Source organism: Scatophagus argus, chromosome 7 (genome assembly GCF_020382885.2).
Source record: "Scatophagus argus isolate fScaArg1 chromosome 7, fScaArg1.pri, whole genome shotgun sequence".
In the NCBI taxonomy this organism is placed as follows: domain Eukaryota; kingdom Metazoa; phylum Chordata; class Actinopteri; family Scatophagidae; genus Scatophagus; species Scatophagus argus.
Genome location: NC_058499.1, coordinates 21,469,950 through 21,493,837, shown reverse-complemented (window position 1 = coordinate 21,493,837; position 23,888 = coordinate 21,469,950). Strand labels below are relative to the sequence as shown.

Genomic DNA, 23,888 nt, shown 5'->3' with positions numbered 1-23,888 from the left:
TTGGCATGTTCAAGGGCATGGTAAAGCTATCTCAGGTACTAATGTTGTCAACAGTAATTAAGTTATTTAAAACATTTTCGCACATTTCCAGGGTCAGGGCTACTTACACATACATTTTGTATGATTTCATTTTTTGTACATTTTTAATTCTGTGAAAGTTTACATTTGACACTGACATGCTTTACACTTTGTCTCTCTCCAGGTATAGACAGGTTACACCAGCTGCTTAAGGACCAGATCATATTGGGGCAGACTGACAACATCAGACTGGATGAAAGTAGGTCAGGCTGAATCAAACCAGTCTCAGACCAGACCAGATCACAACGGAGCAGACCAGACTGATCCAGACAAAACCAGGCCCGTCCAGGAGACCTGTTCCAGTTTCCTATCCAGGTAAATGAAGCAGCCATGTTCTCCATGTGCACACTATTCCCTCTCATATTTCAGAGAGACAAATCTGAATCAAGTGGCCACTTATCTTATGCATCAGTCTGACTCATGAGAACTGCCAGAGTTGAATACATTAACATAAAATAAGGAGATTTTTGATGCTTCTTTATCGTGCCAAGTTTAGGGTCATAGCTATCAATACGTACGCTTTCTGGTCTGTTGTTTCTGAATAACTTGTATCAAAAGTGTGATGATGATTGTAGAGGTTTTTAAAATAGATGAATTTTAGAAAATATGTCTGTTTATCTGCTACGGTAAGGATATCACTAACACCCAAGTGGGTGGAAATGCACAGCAGGTTCCTGTTCGCAAGTGAATAGAAGATTGATAAGGAAACAATAAGGTGGCAGCTGGTTGAAGTTGTAAGTTTGCAAAGTAATGCCAAGGGCTTTGTAAGAACATTTCCCTCTCATTGATACATCCATATATTTGAGTCTGACAAGCCATGAACTTTCATTACTCTGTGCCTCCATAACAATATCATGGCAACATCTTGGGGCGAATCTTTTCAAACACAACACAAACACAAGCATATACTTAGCCTCAAAAATAAACAGATCAGAATTAGGTAGTCAAAGATCACTGGATGTTTTTTTTACCTAAAAATTCATGTGTCTAATACATGAAATGATGACGTAACTCATCACTGAACTGGTGAAACTAATCTTGGGTGCCCACTTTGAAACTGCACTGTGTATGTGTGTGTGAAGCATCCACATTTTAGAATTTGTAGCGTCTCCTTGTTTGAAATCAGCTTCATTGGCCAAGCGTCTGAACACGTATAAGAAATTTGACTCTGTTTTTTGTTTCTCTCAGTGAATAGCAGTAGTCAAGCTCAGGTGATGAAGCTCTCTATCAGGCCTGTGTACTCCTCTGTAAAAACAGTCTTCAAGGCAAGAGAGCATATTTCTCCATGTTATTAAAGTCTTCTCTACATTTATTGAGGACAGACATGGATGGGAACTACAACTGGACTTTGTGGTGGGGGCATACAACTGCAATGCAGTAATTCTGGTTAGCGCTGGCTGCAAGCTGGTATTTACTAATATTGTCAAGACGGGAGCTTTATGCTGATTCATCCACGAGGTCCTAGAAAGCCAGCCATTTATAAACTTAACTTGTGTTGATTCCACCACTAGGTTAATATCTGCTGGAATAACCAATTGTTAATAAGAGTATGGGCAATTAAAGTAAATATGTATATGTGGGCATGTTATGATGTCACTTTGGATGTGGTTTCAGGTGCAGCAGAGCACACTAGGTCAGAGATGAAACGGGCTGAAAACTCTCAGTCAGAGAGGGCAATGAAACGCCACTGTCCAGCCCTGGTGTAAGGTTCCCCTTTCAGTAAAGTATCTCAACAGTTAAATTAAGTAGCTAGGTCAAGACAAGTGTCATAAATGCAGCTCACAGTGTCTTCACTAGATGTCATAGAATGGTTAACCTGCATGAAAGGTGGGCAGATTCGCTGGAGAAAGTGCAACAAGTCAATTTAGATGCTTTTCTTTGTTGAAATGAGGGAACTGGAACACACGTAACGCATCACTTCGGCATAGATTTAACTCTTTCATGTAACTGATATAGTATGACCTAAATCTACTCGGAAAATAAGAACTGTGACATACAGTATTTCTATACTTGCACTTATTGAGACAATAGTGGCTTCCTGTTTTTTTTTCTCCTTCCGCATTTGACCTAGATGGCATGCTGTTCAAATGTTTGCCTTAGTTTGACTACTTTGGGGTTGGTGGAGGGTGCTAACGGGGTGCTCTGGCCACGACTAACCCCACCCTCAGTGAAACTTGCAAAGAGCAGAGGGAGTGCACATAAATTAGGTAAATAAAATGTCAGGGATGGACCCCTGACACTGAATTGTTGGAAAAATCGACCACCGCAGGGCTCTGGTCAGAGAATACACCTCTTCAGTTCAATTTAAGCTCTTTATTTGCAGAATGGAAATAGAGACAAGCAGTTTAAACTGTACAGCACATTGGTGTGCGATTCTCTAGTTTCAGTAACTTCTGCAGTGGCAATGTACAGCATAGGTAAAGAAACAACGACCAAATAAAACTACAATTTCAAAATAACTTTTTCTTCAAAACAAACACCTCTTAATATTAAGAATTTGCAACTTAAAATGTTTTGTTTGTTTCGGGGAGAGCAGGGCGAGAGAGGGGCTGGCGGTGGTGTTGGGGAAACACTGTTTGGCTGCATATGTCCAGGCAGCTGGAATTGTGTGTCTGTGTTTTCTGTTATTAGTATGATTATTTATTTATTTTTTAGTCTTGGCACAATGAAGAACGACTCCTCTGCTGGGACTGACGTTTATTTGCAAACGTGATGTTTTTGTTTGTCCACAGTTGAGGGCTCAAGAGTGGATGGAAGGAGATGATTTTAACACAGAGGCTGTGATGAACATCTGTGGTGAGTGTGACATCATAATGTTCGTCATGCCAACAGGGACACTCCCTGTTACAGACATGTTTTTGACACCTCGTAAGGAGGGATATTGGTCATCTCTGATTTCCCCCCCCCCCATCTATCAGCTCTCTTAATGGTTTGTGATTTTTTTTTTCTTCACATCTTTCCCCATAAAACTTGTGTCTGCAGTCCTGAAACTCACCTGTTTGCAGATGTTGCCACACAAGCTGCTTTGATCTTGACCCCAGGGATTTCTTTCACCAAGTCCTGCAGTCAATAAAGATATCATGAGTAATCCTGCGCTACTTTGGTTATTAGATGGCAGAACACACACCCTTTACAGTTAACAGCATCTCCTGATTAAAACTGAAGTGGTTTTGGAAACTCCCTTATGAATGCTGTATTTAGAGTGATTGTCCTTTTTATGATACTTTTTTTTATTCGACGTGCTTTTTAATTAATATCCACAGAAGCGGTCTGTTCTGCACTTTATGTGTGAGTTTGCCGAAACCTGTTGACACAGCAGCCTGCAGACCTCATGCTGTGTGTAAACAGAAGGAAACAAAGCTTGTTTTCCAAGAATATCTCTACTGTATCCTACTAATGACAAAACTATTTCTTTTATTTCCACTCCTAAATGCCTTTACCTGCCCACACCAGAAAAAAAAACAATTGGAAGTCATTACAAAATGCCTCTGCCCCACCCTTTTCCTACCTACACCATTCAGAAAAGTCAGCTGAGAGTGGTTAGGCTGAATAATCAAGGATTTTGTTTTTGTGCTGCAGATGACCTGATGGCAGACCAACGGATGGACATCTCGTCTACAATGACCGACTTCATGTCCCCTGGCTCCACCGACCTCATCTCCAGCTCCATCAGCACACCTGGCATGGACTATACCCGCAAGAGGAAGGGCAGCACCACCGACTACCAGTAAGGACACAAGGAGGGAGAGAAAGATGGAAAGCTACAAACAGGGAAGAGAAAGAAGGAAAAATAGTGACAAGAAACAATAAAAGGAAAGTGAAGGAAAAATTATACAACAAATAAAGGAAAGAGGAAAGTAGGGCACCTGGAAGGAAGGAAGGAAGGACGGAAAGAAAGAGCAGCATGTTTGGCCTCACTAACCTCATGACTGATTGCACAGAGGCAGCATTTTTTAATCTATCACTCCTGTAATTGTTTTGACTGTGCAAGGTCTGGCTAGTCCCTAATGAACCTATGTGTACTATCAAACACTGTCAGTGTACACATTGTACATAATCACATTTTCCAGTAACTTGATGACAGAAACTAATTATGAAATTTGTGGTTTCTTTGCAGAATTGATGGCTTCTCATTTGAGTAAGTGGATACATGACTCATTGTTAATGGATTTATCACAGTAGCAAGTTTAATTTATCAAAATCTGAAATATCAGTGACCCACAATTGATTTTTCCACATGAATTATTGAACAGACTGAAAAATAAACTTGCTGAACCCAGTGAACCCTCTAATACACTGTGTGAAGTGCTGTGGTTATTTGAATGTTCTCTCAAGTTCTTGTTTAAACTGTCCTGTCTTTTCCTCCTCAGTGACATGGACCCAGATAAAGATAAACTGGGAAGGTAAGAGGCCGTCGTAACCATGGCAATAAAGCCGCCGCTGTAATCTTCTGTATTGTTGTATTTGCTTTACTTTTATCCCATTGCCTGCTGTTCCATTCTCACCTTTAAATCACTTAAACCCAAATCATTAGAAACATATTTTCTCACTAACCTCCAGAGATATCTCATCAAAGCGCAGACAGTTTTGGTTTAACACATCAGAACAATGAAGTTGAGCTTTATTTAGTTTGCATTACTCACATGACTAGAAAAACTTTATTTAAACGTTTCAAATGCAGCATCTCTTTCCAGAATATACCTGTCCCTGTTATTCAGAATAATTCACAGACCTCATTGTGAACACTTTTATTGGACAAATTTTCATCTGTCTGTGTGAAAGCTGTAATGGTCTCATGCAAACAACACTCACGTAAACAGGGATAGGGAAAACAGCAACATTTATTTTACCAGCCGTTGACTGAAAATGAAATCATGCGTAATAAATCGAGCTGATAATATGATGCCATATTGCTTTCATTAACTTAAGCAACGTCTGTACACTTTGATACAATAGTTGATGTTACGCACTTAAGTTCAGTGTCATGTGGGTCATGGTTTGCTTGTTTCGAGAGAATGATCAGGTTCGACAAGGGCTTTAAAAAAAATTTTATGGCATAAAGATTTTGGCACAATAACTTAATAATTCAGTTGTGCCAACTCTGATATTTCTTTCATCGCAGCATACATAGCTGCACTTGCTGTAGACTACATCTGTGACCAAGTGCGTGGGATATGGAACTCCATAATGGAGCATTATGGACAAATGTGTTGAATTTACGATGCTGATAAAATATTTAAACTAAATAAACTCCTAATAAGCCCCCCCGTTTATTTCTGTGCACAGTGACACCTGTCTTAGTCATGGACTGTGTTGCTTTAGCAAGATATACACTATATAGACAAAAGTATTGGAACATCACATTCTAAACACACAGCTTCCAATCCTCTGGATTTTGGAGTGTTTCTGTGGGAATTTTTGCCCATTCATGCAGCAGAGCATTTGTGAGATCAGACACTGATGTTGGACCAAAAGGCCTGAATCTCAATCTCTGGTCCAGTTCATCCCAAAGGTGTTGGATGGGGTTGAGGTCAGGGCTCTGTGTGGGCCAGTCAAGTTCTTCCACACCAAACTCATCCAGCCATGTCTTTATGGACTTTGCTTTGTGCACTGGGGCACAGTCATGCTGGAATAGAAAAGTGCCTTCCCCAAACTGTTCCACTTCCACAAAGTTGGAAGCATAGCATTGTCCAAAATGTCTTGGTGTGCTGAAGCATTAAGATTTCCCTTCACTGGAAGTAAGAGACCCAGCCCAAACCCTGAAAAACAGCCCCATGAAGAGGCCATTCTGTTCTAGCCACAGTAATATTTTCTTACATTGTTTAATATGTTGATTTGCAACAGCAGGACTTGAAGCTCTGAGCTGTGAAGTCTTGAGATTGTTGTGAATTTGTCTTGCCTGCAGATAGAGCGGAGTATGTAGCCTTATAAAGCATCTTATAATGAGATATTGCTCTAGATAAATAAGCAAAATATTTTAGCTGAGTTGAACAGCTTTAAAAGTGAAAGTGGAGAATTGAAAACTTGAATTTCATCTCTAGAATTCTCAGTGCTGTAGACCTCCTAAATGTTATTTAAAAAAAAAAAATCCTCTCTGATCATAAAAGCAAGAAAATTTTTAAGTCTATGCAGCGGGAGGATGTTTGTTTTTTCATTGTTACACACACATACAAATCACCTAAATAATTTGTGTGTGTGAAAGGGGTCTAATCAAAACTGCATCATGTTTGTATTACACCACTCAACAGACCTCAGAGCATTATGTTTGTTGCATAAGCTTTGATGCGCTTTAAACCAGCAAATGAGGTTGGTTATAGAACCTGTGAGGTTAGCCGTGGCCCCATTCCCTCCTTGCCTTTCTTTTCCTCGCTTTTGATAATACCCCCTGTCCTATAAATTTAAACATCAAACCTTCAAGCTTATTCTTTCTGGCAGTTTGCCCTTCTCTAATATTTCTTTGTTTGTCTTTGCAGTGACCAACAAGGCCGGATTAAGAATGCCAGGTATAAAACCCCTTTCTGCCTTCTCTCTCATTCCCCCCTGCCCTCTAATCTCTCTTACATGAGTTAAATGTCACTCTGTCCAACTGGGGACAGAGAGAGCTTTGTGTAAGTTGATAATAAGAAACTTTATACATTAAGGAGTATAGATCGGAGCTTTATGTGGAACTAAGGGGCTGTAAGACCATACCTAATGGCTGATGACAAGCTTTCTTTCTCCTGTGTGTAAAGTATTCTCCCTTTAGGAGTAGCTGTTGAAGGCAGGACAGACAAATTAAATAGACCCTTGGATGTGTTTTTACAGTCCTGAAGGATAGTCTCAACAACAAAAGTGGCATTTCATCTTTCATCTTTAGAGAGCAGTGTTCCTTGTGATTCTTTGTGATTTAAGCTGATTTACATCACGTTAGAGACGTCCGTGAGGTTCTTGATGTTCCGTGAGCCACTGAAGATTAACTTGCCTGAATTTGCTGTGCGTAGATTTACGGGTGAAATGCAACAAAAATGATTTTTCTGTAAATTTTATTTTGATTCATGGCAGCAAGATGGGAGAAGAGGACAATAATCAGCAAAAGCTTTGTTAATGTCTGGTGCTTTTTTTCTCCACAGAGAAGCTCACAGCCAGATCGAGAAGCGTCGAAGGGACAAGATGAACAGCTTCATCGACGAACTGGCGTCACTGGTGCCCACCTGTAACGCCATGTCCCGCAAGCTAGACAAGCTGACGGTCCTGCGCATGGCTGTCCAGCACATGAAAACACTCAGAGGTGAGCACACTTGCAGCCAGTTTGCTGTGTGAGGATAATGAGAAGCCAGGGGTTGTACTGAAAACGGCTAGTAAGTAATATTCCAGAAGTAAAATTGGATCTGCGAAAAACAGCAAAAGGTTTGTAGGCGACCTAAAAGAATTGCATCACTATCGACAGCTCTGTGGTGCAGCTTGTTATTCATGAATGGGACAATGAAAGTAAAAGTATCACAGTGGGGATCAGATCAGCAATGGTGATCTATTAGATCAGGCCAGTTAAGAGGGAATGTATTAAAGTGCTACAAATACAAAACTTGTGATCACTTCTAACACATCAGCTAGAAATATGAACGACTGGGAGGAGTGTGTGTTTCAAAAACGTTACATCTACAGCTTCGTTGACCATCTACATGTAAACGACAGCATGCATAAGCAAATGGTTACTGTTGTGTGCAGGTGCAGCCAACCCTTACACAGAGGCCAACTACAAGCCCTCCTTCCTCTCAGACGATGAGCTGAAGCACTTGATACTAAGGGTGAGTGCAGTGCAAATGAATCAGTGCACTCAACACTTACAGATACAACGTCGCACAATACGACAGCCTGTGACGTACTCACTCTGCTTTTTTGGCTTTTTCTTTTTCATCATTATTCACCTTAGTTTGTAGTCATAAGTTAACCACTAATGATGATGCTCAAGTTTTCCTTACGAAGAAAATATATTTGTGAAATTTCCCCTTATTTATTCCATAATAAATAATAAGTTTTCTGTATTGGAAAATGCAGGCTGCTGATGGTTTCCTGTTTGTGGTTGGGTGTGACCGTGGAAAGATACTTTTCGTTTCTGAGTCGGTGTACAAGATTCTCAACTACAGTCAGGTATGCTGACAGTGTTTGTGTCCCAGTTTGTGCATTTAATGATTTTTACTCTCAAGGTGTGTGGGTGTTTTTGGTTGTGTTTTCTTTTCCTTTTTTAAACCATTTTCAGTTTTTGTTAAAACCATTCATCCATGAAGGAATTCTGAAATTATTCTTATTTGAATTTTATCTTTTATCCTTTGTAAATCATTCTGGATATTGCACAGCAGCTCATAGTGGTGACCTTGTATTTCCTGAAAAGATGATTAAAAGAGATACTTACAAATCAGCAGAATTTTATCCTCATGAATATTAGATAGATAAAATAGATCATCGCAACTTTCTCACTTGAGTTGAAATTCTGTCTCAGCAGTTCAGTTTTAAGTGAAATATTTAGGTTGCCTTGCAGTTTCCCAGAAAAGCTACTCCATCAATTAATCAGAAGTATCAGTAATCGCAGCACTGACTTCAGAGGAGTAAATGTTTGAAGTTGTTTGCAGAACTTGGGAGTTTATTTGGTAGTTCTTTACTTGCGCATAGTGTTTTTTGTCCTCATTTCCCTCTGCTCTCTCTTTCCTCTCTCTCGTATGCAACCTGCTGTCTCCAGAACGATCTGATTGGTCAGAGCTTGTTCGACTACCTTCACCCCAAGGACATTGCCAAGGTGAAAGAGCAGCTGTCCTCTTCCGACACGGCCCCACGAGAGAGGCTCATTGACGCTAAAAGTAAGTCCAACCACACCTGTTGTGCTGAATCAGGTCCACGATTAGCTCTGTTTTCTTCCTTTCATTCTTAGCTTTTATCCTAATGTGCTGTGTCCTTACAACACCTGGCTAAACTGTAACTGTCTGAAGGCTGCCTTCTGATATCTTGAAAACTGCTTTGCTGTAATGTTCTGTTTCTTAATTTGTTTGTTAATCAGCACTGTGATACAGCATGTCTAAGTTACGTTACCTACAAGTACCTCTGAAAGTGTGGCTAAAGATTGTGCTTCTTGGACCAGAGATGATACATCTTGAACAGGAGCTTGATTTGATGATCCTCTAAAATATTTTAGTTTTAGTTTTGTAATCTGACTGAAAGATAGCAAGTAAAAAGTTACGACAAGGGCCACAGAGGATCGTTGTTTAGAAGCAGCTTAATACATTTTGTCAGTGAAGACGAAACAAGTCATGTTTTGACAGCCGCTGACTGGATGTGAATAAAAGGTATATTGTTTTCTTAACTAAATAAATAAGGTGTAGCTGTGAAATCTGTTGCTGTCTTAACTGTTTGCACGTGTGTCTTTGCAGCTGGCCTTCCGGTGAAGACAGACATCACCCCCGGCCCATCTCGACTCTGTTCTGGAGCCAGACGGTCGTTTTTCTGCAGGATGAAGTGCAACAGGCCCTCTGTCAAAGTAGAGGACAAAGACTTTCCCTCCACCTGCTCTAAGAAAAAAGGTACGGTACTGTTCTCCCAGAACAGCAATAAAAACTTGAATTGTCTTTGCAGCAGTTTTTGCCCTAAAACTAAGGTTGGCTCTCAAAGCAGCGCTTGGCGAAGCGGCTCTGCGCTCTTCGCTACCTTCAGCCTTTGTCCTCCAGACTTAACACACAGTTTCTTTTACATTCTTATGAAAGCAAAAGCCCTGATTTCTATTTTTAAAGGCACATCCTTATTATAACCAGGAATCACACTTCAGTTAACATGAGAGCATCTCCATTACACAACCAAGGAGGTTGGCCTCTTTAAGTGCAGGGGTTTCTTAATGTATTTTCTTAACCCTTATTTAACCAAACTGGCCTGCATACAAGTCAACAATAGAGCAGCACTTTTTGTGGCTGATGTAATTATGTGCTGAGTGATATGAAATGGCTTTAAATGATTAGTGTTTCTGCTGCAGTGTCAGTAGAACTTACACTGATGGTAATACTGGTAATTGTGGACAGATTATGGGAAGTTAGAGAGCTTTCACACCTAGAGTGGGGTTCAGAAGAATTACATAATGTCAAGCAGTGAAATGACAGATTATAAGAATTGTACTGTTTTAAATAATGATGAACAGGTAGAACAAAACATGTTATGTACTCTACAATTACAGGGGGAATAGTTACTATGGAGGTTGTTAAGTTTGATTCACTTTATAATAAGGAACTGCTGAAAGCACAGAGTGAGATACAAGCGCAACACACCTCTGCCTCTCACTGGTGTACACATTACCATAGTTACAAAATTATCCCTGCATAAATATTTACACAGATTGCTTATAATAATAATAATACCATCTGAGGATTTAATAGTAGTTTAGCTTTTGAATCCACACATCACAATCACATATCATCTACTCTTTCAAAACACTGAGGCTGCTTTGCTTTCAGACCACAAACAAAATGTGCTTGGAAGTGGAACCGAGGCGTCCCTTTTCTTCAGGCGCTTTTGGTCCGGTTCTGTAGCTCGCATCAGAGTCCAAGTCACTGCTTTCACACTGGGCCTAATGTGTTGCTGTAAACAGGCCAGCACACCAGGGTTTGTTTTAACTGAAAATTAAGTTGGGTGTGAAAGCACCCTGAGTCAACTTTGCATGCAGCGATTTAGTAAAACAGTACTAGTGCAGTGTTATATCACACACTATATAGGAAGATTATACATTGTTCAAGATGACATTGAAAGCCATTTCAGTATCAGTCTTCAGGGGCAAGCAGCAACATACAGGGAACTCTGAATTACACATAGGTAACATACAGCTTTTGTAGTTCCTTTATGCATGGCTGAAGTGTCATTAGAACCATAGCGCCTTAAACAAATCCTGCATTATTCAACTCAAACTTTTCTCAAACTCTAAGTCTTTATCTCGTCCCACTAAGAGGGTTTTATGATTTTCTGGAGCACTTCTGCTTTCTGCCCAGCTCATTGTGTCATCTGTACAGCAGTGGCCTGAGAGCAGATGAAGGATATGGCTGGCTGCATGTGGTCCTGCTTCGTCACTGAAGGGGGGAACTGGAGTGTAAACTGAGTGTCTTTATAGTCTAAAGAACATTTGCAGGCCCGCTCAGTCACGCAACCCGGATTGGCTGTGTTGCCATTCATGTTGAATGAAGTTTTAGTGTTTAGCTGAATATTTCATTGAGGCAGACTTAATTCTCCCTCTGATGTCATGCTTTGTGTTTTTCAAAAGGAAAATGTTAAGAACTAGATAAACTCTCAGAGGCCCACGTTGATATCTTATCATTTTAGAGCACATTCTTTCATCTTTATTCAAGAATTTTATTGAACTTTTTAGATAGATATTAACAAACTATTCTCACTGATTCATCACACCTACAAACATTAACAAATGCCAGTGTCCACTTGTCCATAAAAATCATTTGGCATTAACAAGAAAAACACATACAAAAGGAGAATATATCTGTTGTTAGATTCATCTGGTTGTGAAACTTGACAAAGCTGGTTGTCAGGGGCATAAAATGAGCAGGTAATTTAGAAAAGGTGATTATTCTTGATTATTCCTGGAGGACCACCCAGAATATGGTCACATATAGTCCATATGAGATGTTGTTAAAACTTCAGTCCATCGGTTGCAATCGGATAAACAGTCCACTTGGAGTGCAGGAACACATTGGCTGAAATGTAATGAACCCATCAGCTATCATTTGACAACAATTTAGGTGGAGATGGAGCTGGATTTTCATAAACTACACTACTACACCCCTTTGCAATGATTAAGTGTGCAAATGTGCTTCTACCCAGATGCCTTACTGGGACCCAAGAAATAGAACTAGAGTTGGAGTTTTTTTCTGGCATAAGTTTGCCATCATTGCCAGTGTCATAGCCTGACCTATCAAGACACTTCTTTTGGCTCCGTTCTGGTTAAACCAATTGTAAGTCTAAGGAGAAAAAAACTCTGGCTTTGTTTCTCTTTATTTAATTTATCAGAGTCAACTTGGGCAGCACTAAGCTCAGGATGCAGCGACTGCAAAATAGTGTTGGGCGAACTTGTTTTAGTGTAACATTTGCACACGTGGGAGGCAGGACTTGGCATGAAAATGAGATAAGATAAGATAAGAACTTTATTGATCCTGCTGGAAATTGTTGTGCCAGGGTTGCAATACAAAGAAGCATACAAAAGTAGAAAGTAATTTCCCCACAAAACATAATAATATATAAAAAATGTCAGAGTACTATAAAAAAAAATAGAGTATAATGGCTAAACGTCAGTAAAAGGACCAAGCATGCCTGCCTTACTGCACAAACCAAATCACTGTCAAAACTCATTTTCATTGTGCCAGTGGCTGTCCCAGAGATTGTTGTTGTTGTTGTTGTTTCACCACACGACAAGGACTTTGAACAGGAACCTGCAGATATCAGAATGGGAGGATGACTGAAATAGTAGGTCAGCGGCAGTCACATAATAACAGCCTACTTCCTGTCAGACAGACACGCCATTTTTGTGCAGGCAGCGTAGTGAAAGCTGCTGGCCTGCAGTGCAGCGGCAGGAGCTTCACGCCTAAAGGGTTCAGGCATAGTGCTGTGTGAGAGTCATCTGTGTTTGGCAGCGCCAAGAGCCCAACATACAATCACCATAGTTAAGTGCTTAAAACAGAACAAAATAAGACTTGAAGCAGGTTGCACCTAATCTCTTAAAGAGAAAGTAAAACTCCTTTACACTGCCTGTGCAGGTGCGATTCCAATAGAAGTGTGATGAGACAGACACCTGACTAATGTGGCTGTCAGCAGCTGTCTGTGGTTGGTGGAAGGAGATTATTGTATCAACTTAAAAAGATCCTGTCTATGGTGTAAATGAACAAAGACCATTTAGTGTATCTTAAACTTTGGGTTGTGAAGAGAGTCACACAATAGTACACTGGAGTTCAGTCCAGCCTGAGCGTTTTAGTAAAGACTTCATGCTGTGGAGGATGTAAGACAAAATCCCTGACACAGTGTGAAGATTATTTTGTTTGTGAAGGCAAACGATACCTCCAGGGAGAAATATTACCGCCTAAATATTTTTGTAAAGTGACTCTTTTCTTATTTAGTGGAGTCATTTTTAATTGAACAAAGTGTGTGACAAATTCCTACACTATCAAAAGATCATGAGAATATTTTTGTCTAAATAATAATTGTTGCACCCTGTCTTGTCTGTCCTCTGTTTCTGCACATTATGTAGAGCTGTGTGTATTTTTATCTTTACTTAGGTGTAGTCTTTTTATTTAGCACCATGCAGCATTCAGGAGGAATGTTGTTTTATTGCTCTGTGTACTGCACATAGATGGTTGTAATGAGAGTAAAAGCGCATGGGCCTTGACCTTGTTGTTACAGAGGATGTGAAATAAGATGGTAGTATATTGCAACATAATCAAAGCAAATTTGTAAAATGAATGTTGAATGACTGTTTAGTGTTTTCATCTCCCTTTTTTTAATGAATGTAAATGAAATGTCTCAGTGGTGTTGTTAAAAGCAGCTTTTCCTGTTTTGTAAGTTTCCGATGAGATCAGCCATACAGAGCTTATAATCATAACCCTGTCAGATTCTGTTCAGTGAACTGTAAGAATCTCCCATCATCCTCCCAACATGGGTTTGGCATCCCGCAAAGATGGTGCCAGTCCATTTCCTGTTATAAACTCTCGATCGCTCTTCCTCTCGTTACAGCGGACCGCAAGAGCTTCTGCACCATCCACAGCACGGGCTACCTGAAGAGCTGGCCGCCCACCAAGATGGGTCTCGACGAGGACAACGAGCCCGACAACGAGGGCTGCAACCTGAGCTGCTTGGTGGCCATCGGCCGCCTGCACCCCCACATCGTCCCCCAACCCAGCCTGGCAGACATCAGGGTGAAGCCCACAGAGTATGTGTCCCGGCACGCCATCGACGGCAAATTCGTCTTTGTTGACCAGAGGTGAGAAGCAAAGGAGGGCGGGGCAGCATCCAGCAGGATCTGTCTAAGATCCAACTGAGACTAAGGTCGAGCTTCATTCGTGTAAACCTTGATTGTTTTTTATGACAGCAATATAAAGTTCAGCATGTGCCAGGTGTTATCGTTTTGGAGTGTGTAGTGGTGTTGTAAACATGTTTTCAACATTTTGAAAGTGCATGGCCAGTGGGGTCACAAGTGACTATATTTACTGTATTACTGCAGGAAGCTGTTTAGTGTCAAACTGCTTTAGTGCACTGATGTTAAACAGCACCACTGTTCTTTTCAAAGGACAAGAGTTTGACTCCAATCTAAGACATGGGAATGTTTAGAAATATCAATAACAAAGGACCAACTACATGTTCAGGCAAAAGTCACCAACACTTGATCCATAGCAATAGTACTCTCTTTGTGCTCATACTGCAGAAGGACAACGCTCTGTCAGTGCGCAAATTAACTGTACTCCATTCCCTTTCTGCCTATTCAGGTTTCACTGTTGTTGTTCTTAGGAGTAGGAAGCAGGAGTAGGAAGTGTGAAAAGACTTGTGATGTGTTGAATGCAAATGGGAGCCTCAGCAGACCCCCTCTCTTTGCTAATGCCTGGAAGTTAAAGCAGCAAGGTGGAAAAGTGTGACAAGATGACATCTCATAAAACCAGCACGTTTTGACAGCATTTTGATCGTCTAGCAAATGAAATTAAGCTTATGTGTAGGCTGTATCAGAAAATAACCATCATGTGACAATTAAGTTGTCCTTTTTTTTAAGTGCTATCTCACTTTTGGACTGGTCGACGAGTTCAAATTTAAATGTCTGACAAATAAGTCCTTAAGAACATTCTACTGCTGCAATTCTAGATGGCTCAATCAAATTGCTGATAAATTTCACATAATCTTGGAAACTTGCAAAAAAGATTTACATGTAAAAAACAAACAAACAAACAAACAAAAAATTCTGGACACCAGAATTTCTTGACAGTGGTTGCATTTGAGTTCTCCTGTGCAAGAAACTCAGCAACTTGATAAACATCTGAACGAGTTGTCATTTCTGCAGTCTTAACACAACCTTGCTCTGTCTTATCTTTGTGTCCCTCTAGAGCCACGGCCATACTCGCCTACCTGCCCCAGGAGCTGCTGGGAACCTCTTTCTATGAGTATTTCCACCAAGACGACATCGGCCACTTGGCAGAGTGCCACCGACAAGGTACCTGCTCAGGGGCAGAGTGAAGTAACGTGAAGTGTTCAAAATGTCTCCATGTTTTTATTTACTATGTCGATGTGTGTGTCCGCAGTGCTGCAGATGAGAGAGAAAATCAACACCAACTGTTACAAATTCAAGATCAAAGACGGCTCTTTTATCACGCTGAGGAGCCGATGGTTCAGCTTTATGAACCCCTGGACCAAGGAGGTGGAGTACATCGTCTCCACCAACACCGTTGTCTCGTAAGTAGCCGAGGACGCCGATGATCCGTAGCCACCATATATCAGAACATTTCCACATGTGTGTGTTTCTGTGTCCAGGTGTCCCATGATGGAAGGATCAGACTACCCTCAATCTGCTGCCTCACCACAGAGCATGGACAGTGTTCTCACCTCAGAGGGTAAAATGCTACTTCATAAAGTGCACCACTCCTTCTCGTTGAGCTGATTTATCAACAGAACAAAACGCACAACTGCTGTTTGTTCTTCACAATGAACAAAATCTCCATTTTCTGCTTGCTTCTGATTGGTAGGTGGCGGAAGGCGGGTGCTGCAGACGGTGCCCGGCATCCCGGGTGGCACGAGAGCGGGAGCCGGCAAGATTGGTCGAATGATTGCAGAGGAAGTCATGGAGATCCAGAGGTGAGAGCGGATGGAATCAGTTTTATTTCACTCTCATGCTCAGTGAAGATGAAGAAGTCTGCTGATCCTTGACTGGAACATCTCTGCGGCCTAGTTTTATATATAAATGATGGTGATGACGGTGACAGATATTAATCAGATATTAGAAGTCAGTTGGCAAAATTTGACTGTGACATAAAATGTGCGGGCCTTGACTATTAATAGAAGATTTTATTTGTGAATCATTTCTGATCATTTGGAAAAAAAAAACGTAGAAGTAGAAATAGCAGGTTCTTAACAGTGTAAAATAGGCCGGTGTGTTCACACTGTGAATCCTCCAGGCTAACGCTGACTCAGATAGCTGCTGTGCTGCTAAAATTGCTCCATTTGTCTCCAGTGATAGATATATTATCCGTGCATTGTCATGACAACGCTGTCAAATTCACGTACGAGTGTTAAAAATAAGTTGCATGTAGGCCACATGTCTGGGGGTGTGGATGTGTGGAATGAAGACTCGGTGCAGGTTGTTGCATTTGAGGTAAATGATGAGGGAAGGTGAAATGTAAGAATCACAGCAGCTGTGTGTGTCTTTCTATCAGGATTCGAGGCTCCTCCCCCTCCAGCTGTGGCTCCAGCCCTCTAAACATCACCAGCACCCCTCCACCTGACACCTGCTCTCCAGGGGGCAAGAAGGTAACACACACCGCGAAACAGAGCACTTTTGAGCGGCAGCCCAATTAGTGTTTACTGAGAGGTTGAGACAAACGGCACAAGATCATTAAACATGTAACTGGTACGCTGGAATCACAGGTGTACGCTGCAGAAAGTCAACTCTGAAAAACAAGGAAAGAAGGCAATAAAATTGGGTGATATTAGTTAAAGGCAGTAAACTAGATCAGTTCCTGGATCAAACCATGCACACAGTTCTGATCTTAATATGTGAAGAAATGAAAAGGATAAAATGCTTGAAATAAGAAATTCTGGCTTTGACAAAGCAGTGTCGATCAAATTTTGAAAAAGCTTGAAAATTCTGATAATTCTAGTTCCAAGCGTTAAGTTACTCAGAACCTATCAAAAGTTGTATTATTAGATTTATTAAGGACAGAATAGTTTAAACTAACTGCTTTGTAAGAGGAATTATCTTGTCAGACAAAAAAAAACATCCTTCTACTGTCATTTGTTTAGTTTAACAGGGAGATTTCTGCTTATGCTGTTACCTAAAATATAAACGGAAGAAAATTTGTTAATGGTGGTTATGTGATGTGGTCCAAAATGGAACTGGCTGTCAGAACCCAACCATAGTCCTCTATGTCGTTTTTATCAAGCTGTTGCCTCAGTCATGTGTTCCACTTCTGTATCATCTGTCTTAGGACATGAGACATGTGTCTTCCTCTGCTTAACAGGTCAGCAGTCTTTGACCTGAAGGAAAGACCTGACATTTTCCGAGTTACATGACCCGATAGATAGCACTGTGTTTTGTACAATAAATGTGACACCACAGCCAGCAGCTGGTTAGATTGACTTAGCATAAACACCATCTAGTCTGGCTCTGTCCAAATAGAATCCATCTGCCAGCACCTCTAAAAGCTCACTAATGAACTCTTTCTATCTTGTTTGTTTCATACATACCAAAGTGTAAAGACAACAGGATGTTTTTCTGCACGAAGTTCTGTGTATTTTTCTAGCCTCTTTCTTCTACCTGATAATACACGAAAAAAACAAAGACAGATTATGATCGAGGAGAACTTCACACACGTACACGTGACGATCACAAACACAAAGATATTCGAGGACAGAATGGAAACATTTTCCGCCCTGGTTGTAACTGATCTGAGTTCAGTGAACTGAGAGGTGCACGTATGTGTGTCACGTTTACAGATTCAGAATGGAGGGACACCCGAGCTGCCGAGCACGGGGATCATTCCCGGACCTGATTCTGTAGGCTACCCCTACTCCAACCAGTCCATCATGAGTGAGTTGAACACGCACCCACACACTAAGCACACTTTTCTCACTGTTTATTAGGGTGGTGGGGGGGGGGGGTTCCCTCTTTTGTCTAAATGACTCGTCCTCTATCCAGGCGACAACTCCCACCTGAGCATAGATATCATGGACGACCCCGGTTCTAGCAGCCCCAGCAACGACGAGGCGGCCATGGCGGTCATCATGTCCCTGCTGGAGGCGGACGCTGGCCTGGGCGGCCCCGTCGACTTCAGTGACCTGCCCTGGCCTTTGTGAGGAATCTGGAAGGGAAGAGCCAGAGGGAGAGACAGAGACACTCCCCCTCCTCCTCCCCCTCCTCCTCCTCCTCCTCCTCCTCCTCCTTCTTCTCCATCTCCTCCTCCTCTTAGCTCCAGAGCCACTGATGGAAAGAGTTCAGTCAGGTCGAATTCTGGCTGCCATGTTACCTGCCCGCCATAACTACAACTACACTGCAACACATGTCCGTCTTAAATGATTGTTTTTTTTTTTTTTAACTGAAACGCTGTAGATACCGAAGATTTTTCTGAAAAGTAGTAAACAGGAGATGAGATGAGGCTCTCGCTGTCCGGATTACACTCCTACTTCTTGATTCATCATTCCCTGTAGGTGGACCCTGAATTTCATTTGGGCAAGCAGAAGGATTTTTATATAACAATTCTGCTCCAAATGATGTGTTAAGATCTTCTTTTTTTGCAGTGTCAGTTGCCTGCAGATGAGGCGTTCCCTAACGTTGCCACGGCGAGAGACCATTTCTCTAACAGCAGTTCAGCTAATGGAATCTCAAGTTACAGGAACGCTAACATGTCTGCTGATGGACTGAACTCTGTCTAACAGTGGCTCTGGGTCCTGTCACCGGTCTGCAGCCAGCCCCGAACCAACACACGACTCCAGAGATGTTCACGGACAGTGGGTCAAGTCTGATGTGGGGTGGGGAGCGCTTGATTTCTGCCTCCTGTCACAGCTCTCTCATCATCTCTAACTGTACGTTCAAGTCTGCTCGTAGGATTTGGAGATTTGCTTGGAAGATTCTTTGAGGTTCTTTATTCCCAAGCCACAGAATTCCACAAGCAGATACTTTAGTTCATTTAAATAATTTCCTTATTGAAAAAGCCACCTAGCTGCTGCTTCGTAATTCCTAACTAATTTTTCTCTAAGTTACCGTAAAGCTCTCTAAATTATCTTTTCCCAGAAAAGTAGAGCAGATCCTGTGTTTTTCCTGAGTTGAAAACACAAAACACCCAAGCAGAGAGAACATCAACACTGGCTGCAGCATGATGCACCACAAATCAGTGCAGTCAAATGTCCTGTGAGCTTGAACTGCCACGTTGGGCCCATACAGCATGTGAGTGCATGTAACACTCAAACATGATTGATTTGATTCTGGAAGCCTTTCCATTTTATATTGGATCATAAGTTTCTAACTGTCAAGGCAAACATGTTCATTGTTTGACAGCCATTGCTTTTATGTTTGAAAATGTTTTCTTTCTTTTTCTTTTTTTTTTTGGCCAGTTTTGTCACATGACCCGCAATTCTGACTGCGACCACTACGCCACAACCACCTCACAGCCTAGCACTGTTACTGCGGGGGCCAAGCTGTGTCTCAATCCCACACTTCGCACTAATTCTGAGCAGGTTTTCACTATGTAGTGTTTTCACACTGAAAAAGTGACCAAACAGACCTGCGACCTGCTGATTTCTCACCCAGTGCACGCTGGCATAGGCTGCAGTCCCCAGTGGGTGGATGGACTTCACAGTCCACACTCTGTGTGCCTCAAAAAGGAAAAAAAATCAATTAAAAGAAAAAAAAAAATACACACACATTTTGATGATGATTATGGTGCACCATGTACTCATCTCCTCTGGAGAAAAGGAGGTTAGCTGAATGTGGTGGCAGCGGCAGTGTGCAGGTGTGTGTTGATGTCTCTGCACATATTTTCCAGTCTCAGAAGAGAGCAGTTCGTCAGCACGTTCTTCACTGCCATTGTACCGAGGCATGCAGCTCACACACGCCTCTGTACGCTTAAACGTATTCAACATCAGCCTGGTGGTCTGGGTCATAGGGTCTCCACCTGCCTATCTTCTCTCAGCGCAGACCCCATGTGAAGCACCTCAGATGCAGTTAGACTGTCTGTCACTAACAACAGCGGGGCTGCCTTCGGATCAGAATTCTGATTCAGTCCTGAGAACATAATTCTTTGCCTTTGTGATTTGAATATTTAAAAATGGACCTAACATGTCTGTCGTCCGTACCTGGGCTTGAATTTAGGAGCAGCCCCTCTTCTAACATGTTTAGCTGGAGTTGGGAGAAGTTAAAGAAAAAAAAATACCTCTAAGTTGAATTCTGCTGCAAATACAACAGATGTGGACTTTAAAGAAATACTCACTCATAAATTTGATTGTTTAGCACTTGATCATACACAGATGTGCTGTGGCTGCACAGAACTGTCAATGCAAACTACCTTATTAGCAGAGAGGGCTATAAAGTAGACAGGGGGCTCAGTATAGAAACAGATAGACGTCATAGAGGTGGAGGCGACGGGGATCCAGCAGAGTAGGACTTTGTAACGGGACAACAGGACCTTCTCTAATCATGTCCTGTGACAATAAACAGGGTCAGGAGGGACAGCCAGGAACGCCTGAATGGAATTCTTCATTTCAGTGTCCGTTTTCCCTCAATGATAATAAATATCCTCAAGACGACCTCCTCACCTCACTGGCTCTCTGCTGCTCACAGACCGTTTGTTGTCAGAGTGTGATTAGAGGTGGACACGTTGGGAGGGGTCTGAACAGTGCTGCTGTCTGCCTACATGGAAAGAAATGGAATTTGGCCACAATACATTTCAAGTGCATTTGATGCATTTGATGAGTGTTGGCTGCATTTGTAAAAGTAATTTTATCTAAAGCTAATATATATAATATATATTCTCAAATATAGAGAAATAGAATGAAATGTTAATATACCTTACATTTCTCAAATGCTTTTGAAAAAGGTCAACAACACCTTTGTTGTGCATTTTTGAAACAATAAGATAACGTGGAATATGTAGAAAATGCATTTTAGATGCGTTGTTGATACATTTCACGTGGTATTACGTATTTGTATGTATTTTGCAGCATTTCTAAAGTGTGCACTACATTGTTAGTCCGTTTGTGCCTCTTATGTATTATCATTACATCCAAGTCACTGAGCTTAGCATTAGTTTTTCTGAAAGACGAATCAACAGCCCAGAAGGTCGACACTGTTGAGAATCACTGTTATGAAAGCCTTTCTGGAATCTAGAAGACTCTTCTAGCCATCTGAAAGAATAAATGATTTTTAAAAAGATTTGTACTTCATTTAGCAGATTGTGACTGAAAACAATGTGACTCTTAGTTTGTTTAGTACTGTACAAGAAAAATAAAAAAACCTTATAGAAAATGCAATGAGTTCCTACATGAACGCAAAATTTTAGTGCCAAAGTTAGAGCATTTTCGGTTTTCTCTCTGGTTTGAAATGTGTGGAGCTCAGCTGGAAAAAGGTGATGTCACTTACTCCTGTGCACCAATCAGGATTTGGCAAAATGACCCAGAATCTGTTGAGTTGGCTATTCACTCACTCTCGGTAAAAAAAGACCTTTCAAACGATGTTAATTCATGAGTGGTACAAACGGGGCAAACATGTTTTCTTTTCATATGGGCAGAAAGTTTTTAATGTCTGACTAATATTTGGCATCCCTTTTAAGATGAGTCTAACTGGGGATGCCAAATGGTGCATGTGGCAGCACTGCAGCAGTTCCTGTGTCACCGATCTGTGTAAATCCCTTGGTCAGTGTACATTTGGGTTGAAACAGCACCATGCACAGGACATTACCTGTAGTGCTCAGGCTCCGCCCCCCTCCTGCCCGCCTCTAATCACTGAGCAGCTGTTGAGGTCCCTTCTGTATCTATTCTAGTGGTTTTCTGTTTCAATGTTTTTACGCTACACACTACAATAAAGTGTCCCTCTTGTTGATATACCCTTCCCCACCTGACAATAATGTATCAAATCTTTAAATATTATCATGTTAAGAGTATACTTTATGCAAATATATATGAGTATGATGAGTGTATTGTATGTATCAGCAGTGAAATATTTTTAAAATAAAATTATTTGTTTCTGTCATTAAGGACTTGTTGTCAGTGCATTGAGCTACTGCTCCACATAATATTCTCCTCAGTGAGCAAAGATCCGCTCTGCATGTTCATTTATGATTCTGGTGTAATCCCGATCTCTTCTCTCAGCCAATCAGTGCAGCCCGGTGGTATTTTTATATGATGTTGCCATCCAGCAGCTGGAAGGTCTGCACACAGAGGGAGAAAGGCTGAAGAAGTCGCTGCCACTGTTTTCACAAGCCTCTTCAATAAAGGGCATCTGCACTGAGGTCAGTGAATAATATACTCTGTACTACAAAATCTTTGTTTAAAGAAGAGCAGCTAGTTCCTGGACTATGGAGACTAAAAAAAAAAAACAGTTTTTTTTTTTTTTTGGTAACTCATTGATAACAGCTCATAGAGTCTAAACCCTGTGAGCCTATTTGCGGTTTGATATGTTTTTGGCCCATGAAGTTAATGAAAGCACGAACATACACTTTGAACATGTGCATCAGATAATCAGTCATTGTGGAAGCAACCCTTGCATTTTTTTTCTTTTGAAATATGTTTATTGATTTTCAAGAGAAAAATAAAGAAAGAAGAGAGAGGAAAAAAATAAATAGAGAAAAATAACTAACATAAGAAAGATCACATAGCTTATCTTGAATTACGGCGATATTCCGTGGTCATTGTAAGATGAGTATTATAAACAAAAACATAAAAGAGCAGAAAAACAATAGCCAGTGTCTATGAGCTCACATTTTTAAGGTAATTCAGTGCCGGGTCCCATATTTTATCACACTCATCTCCTCTATGTTCATTATAGATATGGGTTTCTGCAGATGTAAAGTGTTAGACAATTCTCCCAACCATGAATTATATGTAGACACGGAGTCCATTTTCCACACATGTAAAATCTGTGGAAGCCAAAACTAAATTGCTCTTCTTTCAAATTTATTGACAAAAGAATGGCAGCCAAAGGGTTGGGTATCAGATTCTTACCAAAAGCCTGAGGAAAAACACTGAAAAATACACTTCCAATATGAATGAATCTTACTACATTACCAGAAGGAGTGTGTACCCATCGTGGAGTTACATCGGTTACATATTGGTGGGATATCAGGATAGAATTTGTGTAGCTTTTTCTGCGACTAATGGAGTCTGTGGGGTGCTTTAAACTGTATTAGGTTGTGTCTGGTGTTAACTGAACACTTTTCTACGTTTCATTGACTCTCTTTCATCATTTGATTCTATATTCAACTCATCTGCCCATGCCTGTTTATATACCTCTGTAATCACCGGGGCTCCATGCTGAAGCATTTGATAGCAAACGGAGATTGCCCCACAGGTGCCCGGGTCAAAACTGTTAATAGTCTCAAGAGTACTATGTTTATTCAGAACTTCAAAGTTTGGTAATTTTATTTTTAATAAAATCCCTAATCTGTAAATACCTGAAAAAACTTGCGGCATATTTGGCTTGTAGCTGTGTAAACGAGGCAAAATTTCCCCCGATATACAAATCATTTATGTTATTAATGCCTTTCTGTTTCCAAGCAGAGAAAGCAATATCATTTAGGCCATTTTCACAAATTGGAGTATCAATATATACGCTTGGGGCAACTCTTGCAAATTTAATGTGCAATCCTCATTTCCGAGTCAGGTCAACTCCAGCTATCGAGCATTTTCAGGAAACCTCATTCAAGTTTAAACTCAGAAAGTCAGAAGTTTTCCTCTTAAGTCTTCTTTACATATATTTGTTATATTTTATTGGCCAACAATGAAAGCTTAACAATCTAAATTAGGGAATATATTAACCAGTTTCTTATTAGCATGCGTATCAGTAGGATATTGGCTCATTATAAAGTACTTATTAATGTCTTGTTCTGTATAACCATGTTCTGCTG

General features: G+C 40.9%; 1 protein-coding gene across 1 annotated transcript in view; it reads left to right on the top strand.

Moving 5' to 3' along the window:
* The window catches only part of arntl1a (aryl hydrocarbon receptor nuclear translocator-like 1a), a 30,239-nt gene extending 8,224 nt beyond the window's left edge, over positions 1–22,015 (top strand). Inside the window, exons 2-20 of the mRNA XM_046393951.1 lie at positions 203–393; positions 2,811–2,874; positions 3,658–3,805; positions 4,196–4,216; positions 4,449–4,481; positions 6,552–6,581; positions 7,188–7,345; positions 7,783–7,862; positions 8,113–8,205; positions 8,792–8,909; positions 9,477–9,626; positions 13,813–14,059; positions 15,168–15,274; positions 15,363–15,513; positions 15,592–15,671; positions 15,804–15,912; positions 16,491–16,584; positions 17,770–17,863; positions 17,972–22,015. Of these exons, the coding sequence (XP_046249907.1) occupies positions 2,829–2,874; positions 3,658–3,805; positions 4,196–4,216; positions 4,449–4,481; positions 6,552–6,581; positions 7,188–7,345; positions 7,783–7,862; positions 8,113–8,205; positions 8,792–8,909; positions 9,477–9,626; positions 13,813–14,059; positions 15,168–15,274; positions 15,363–15,513; positions 15,592–15,671; positions 15,804–15,912; positions 16,491–16,584; positions 17,770–17,863; positions 17,972–18,129 (1,917 nt within the window). The 5' untranslated portion in view covers positions 203–393; positions 2,811–2,828 and the 3' untranslated portion in view covers positions 18,130–22,015. The remainder of the gene's footprint in view (positions 1–202; positions 394–2,810; positions 2,875–3,657; positions 3,806–4,195; positions 4,217–4,448; positions 4,482–6,551; positions 6,582–7,187; positions 7,346–7,782; positions 7,863–8,112; positions 8,206–8,791; positions 8,910–9,476; positions 9,627–13,812; positions 14,060–15,167; positions 15,275–15,362; positions 15,514–15,591; positions 15,672–15,803; positions 15,913–16,490; positions 16,585–17,769; positions 17,864–17,971) is intronic.
* The last annotated feature ends 1,873 nt before the right edge of the window (positions 22,016–23,888 follow it).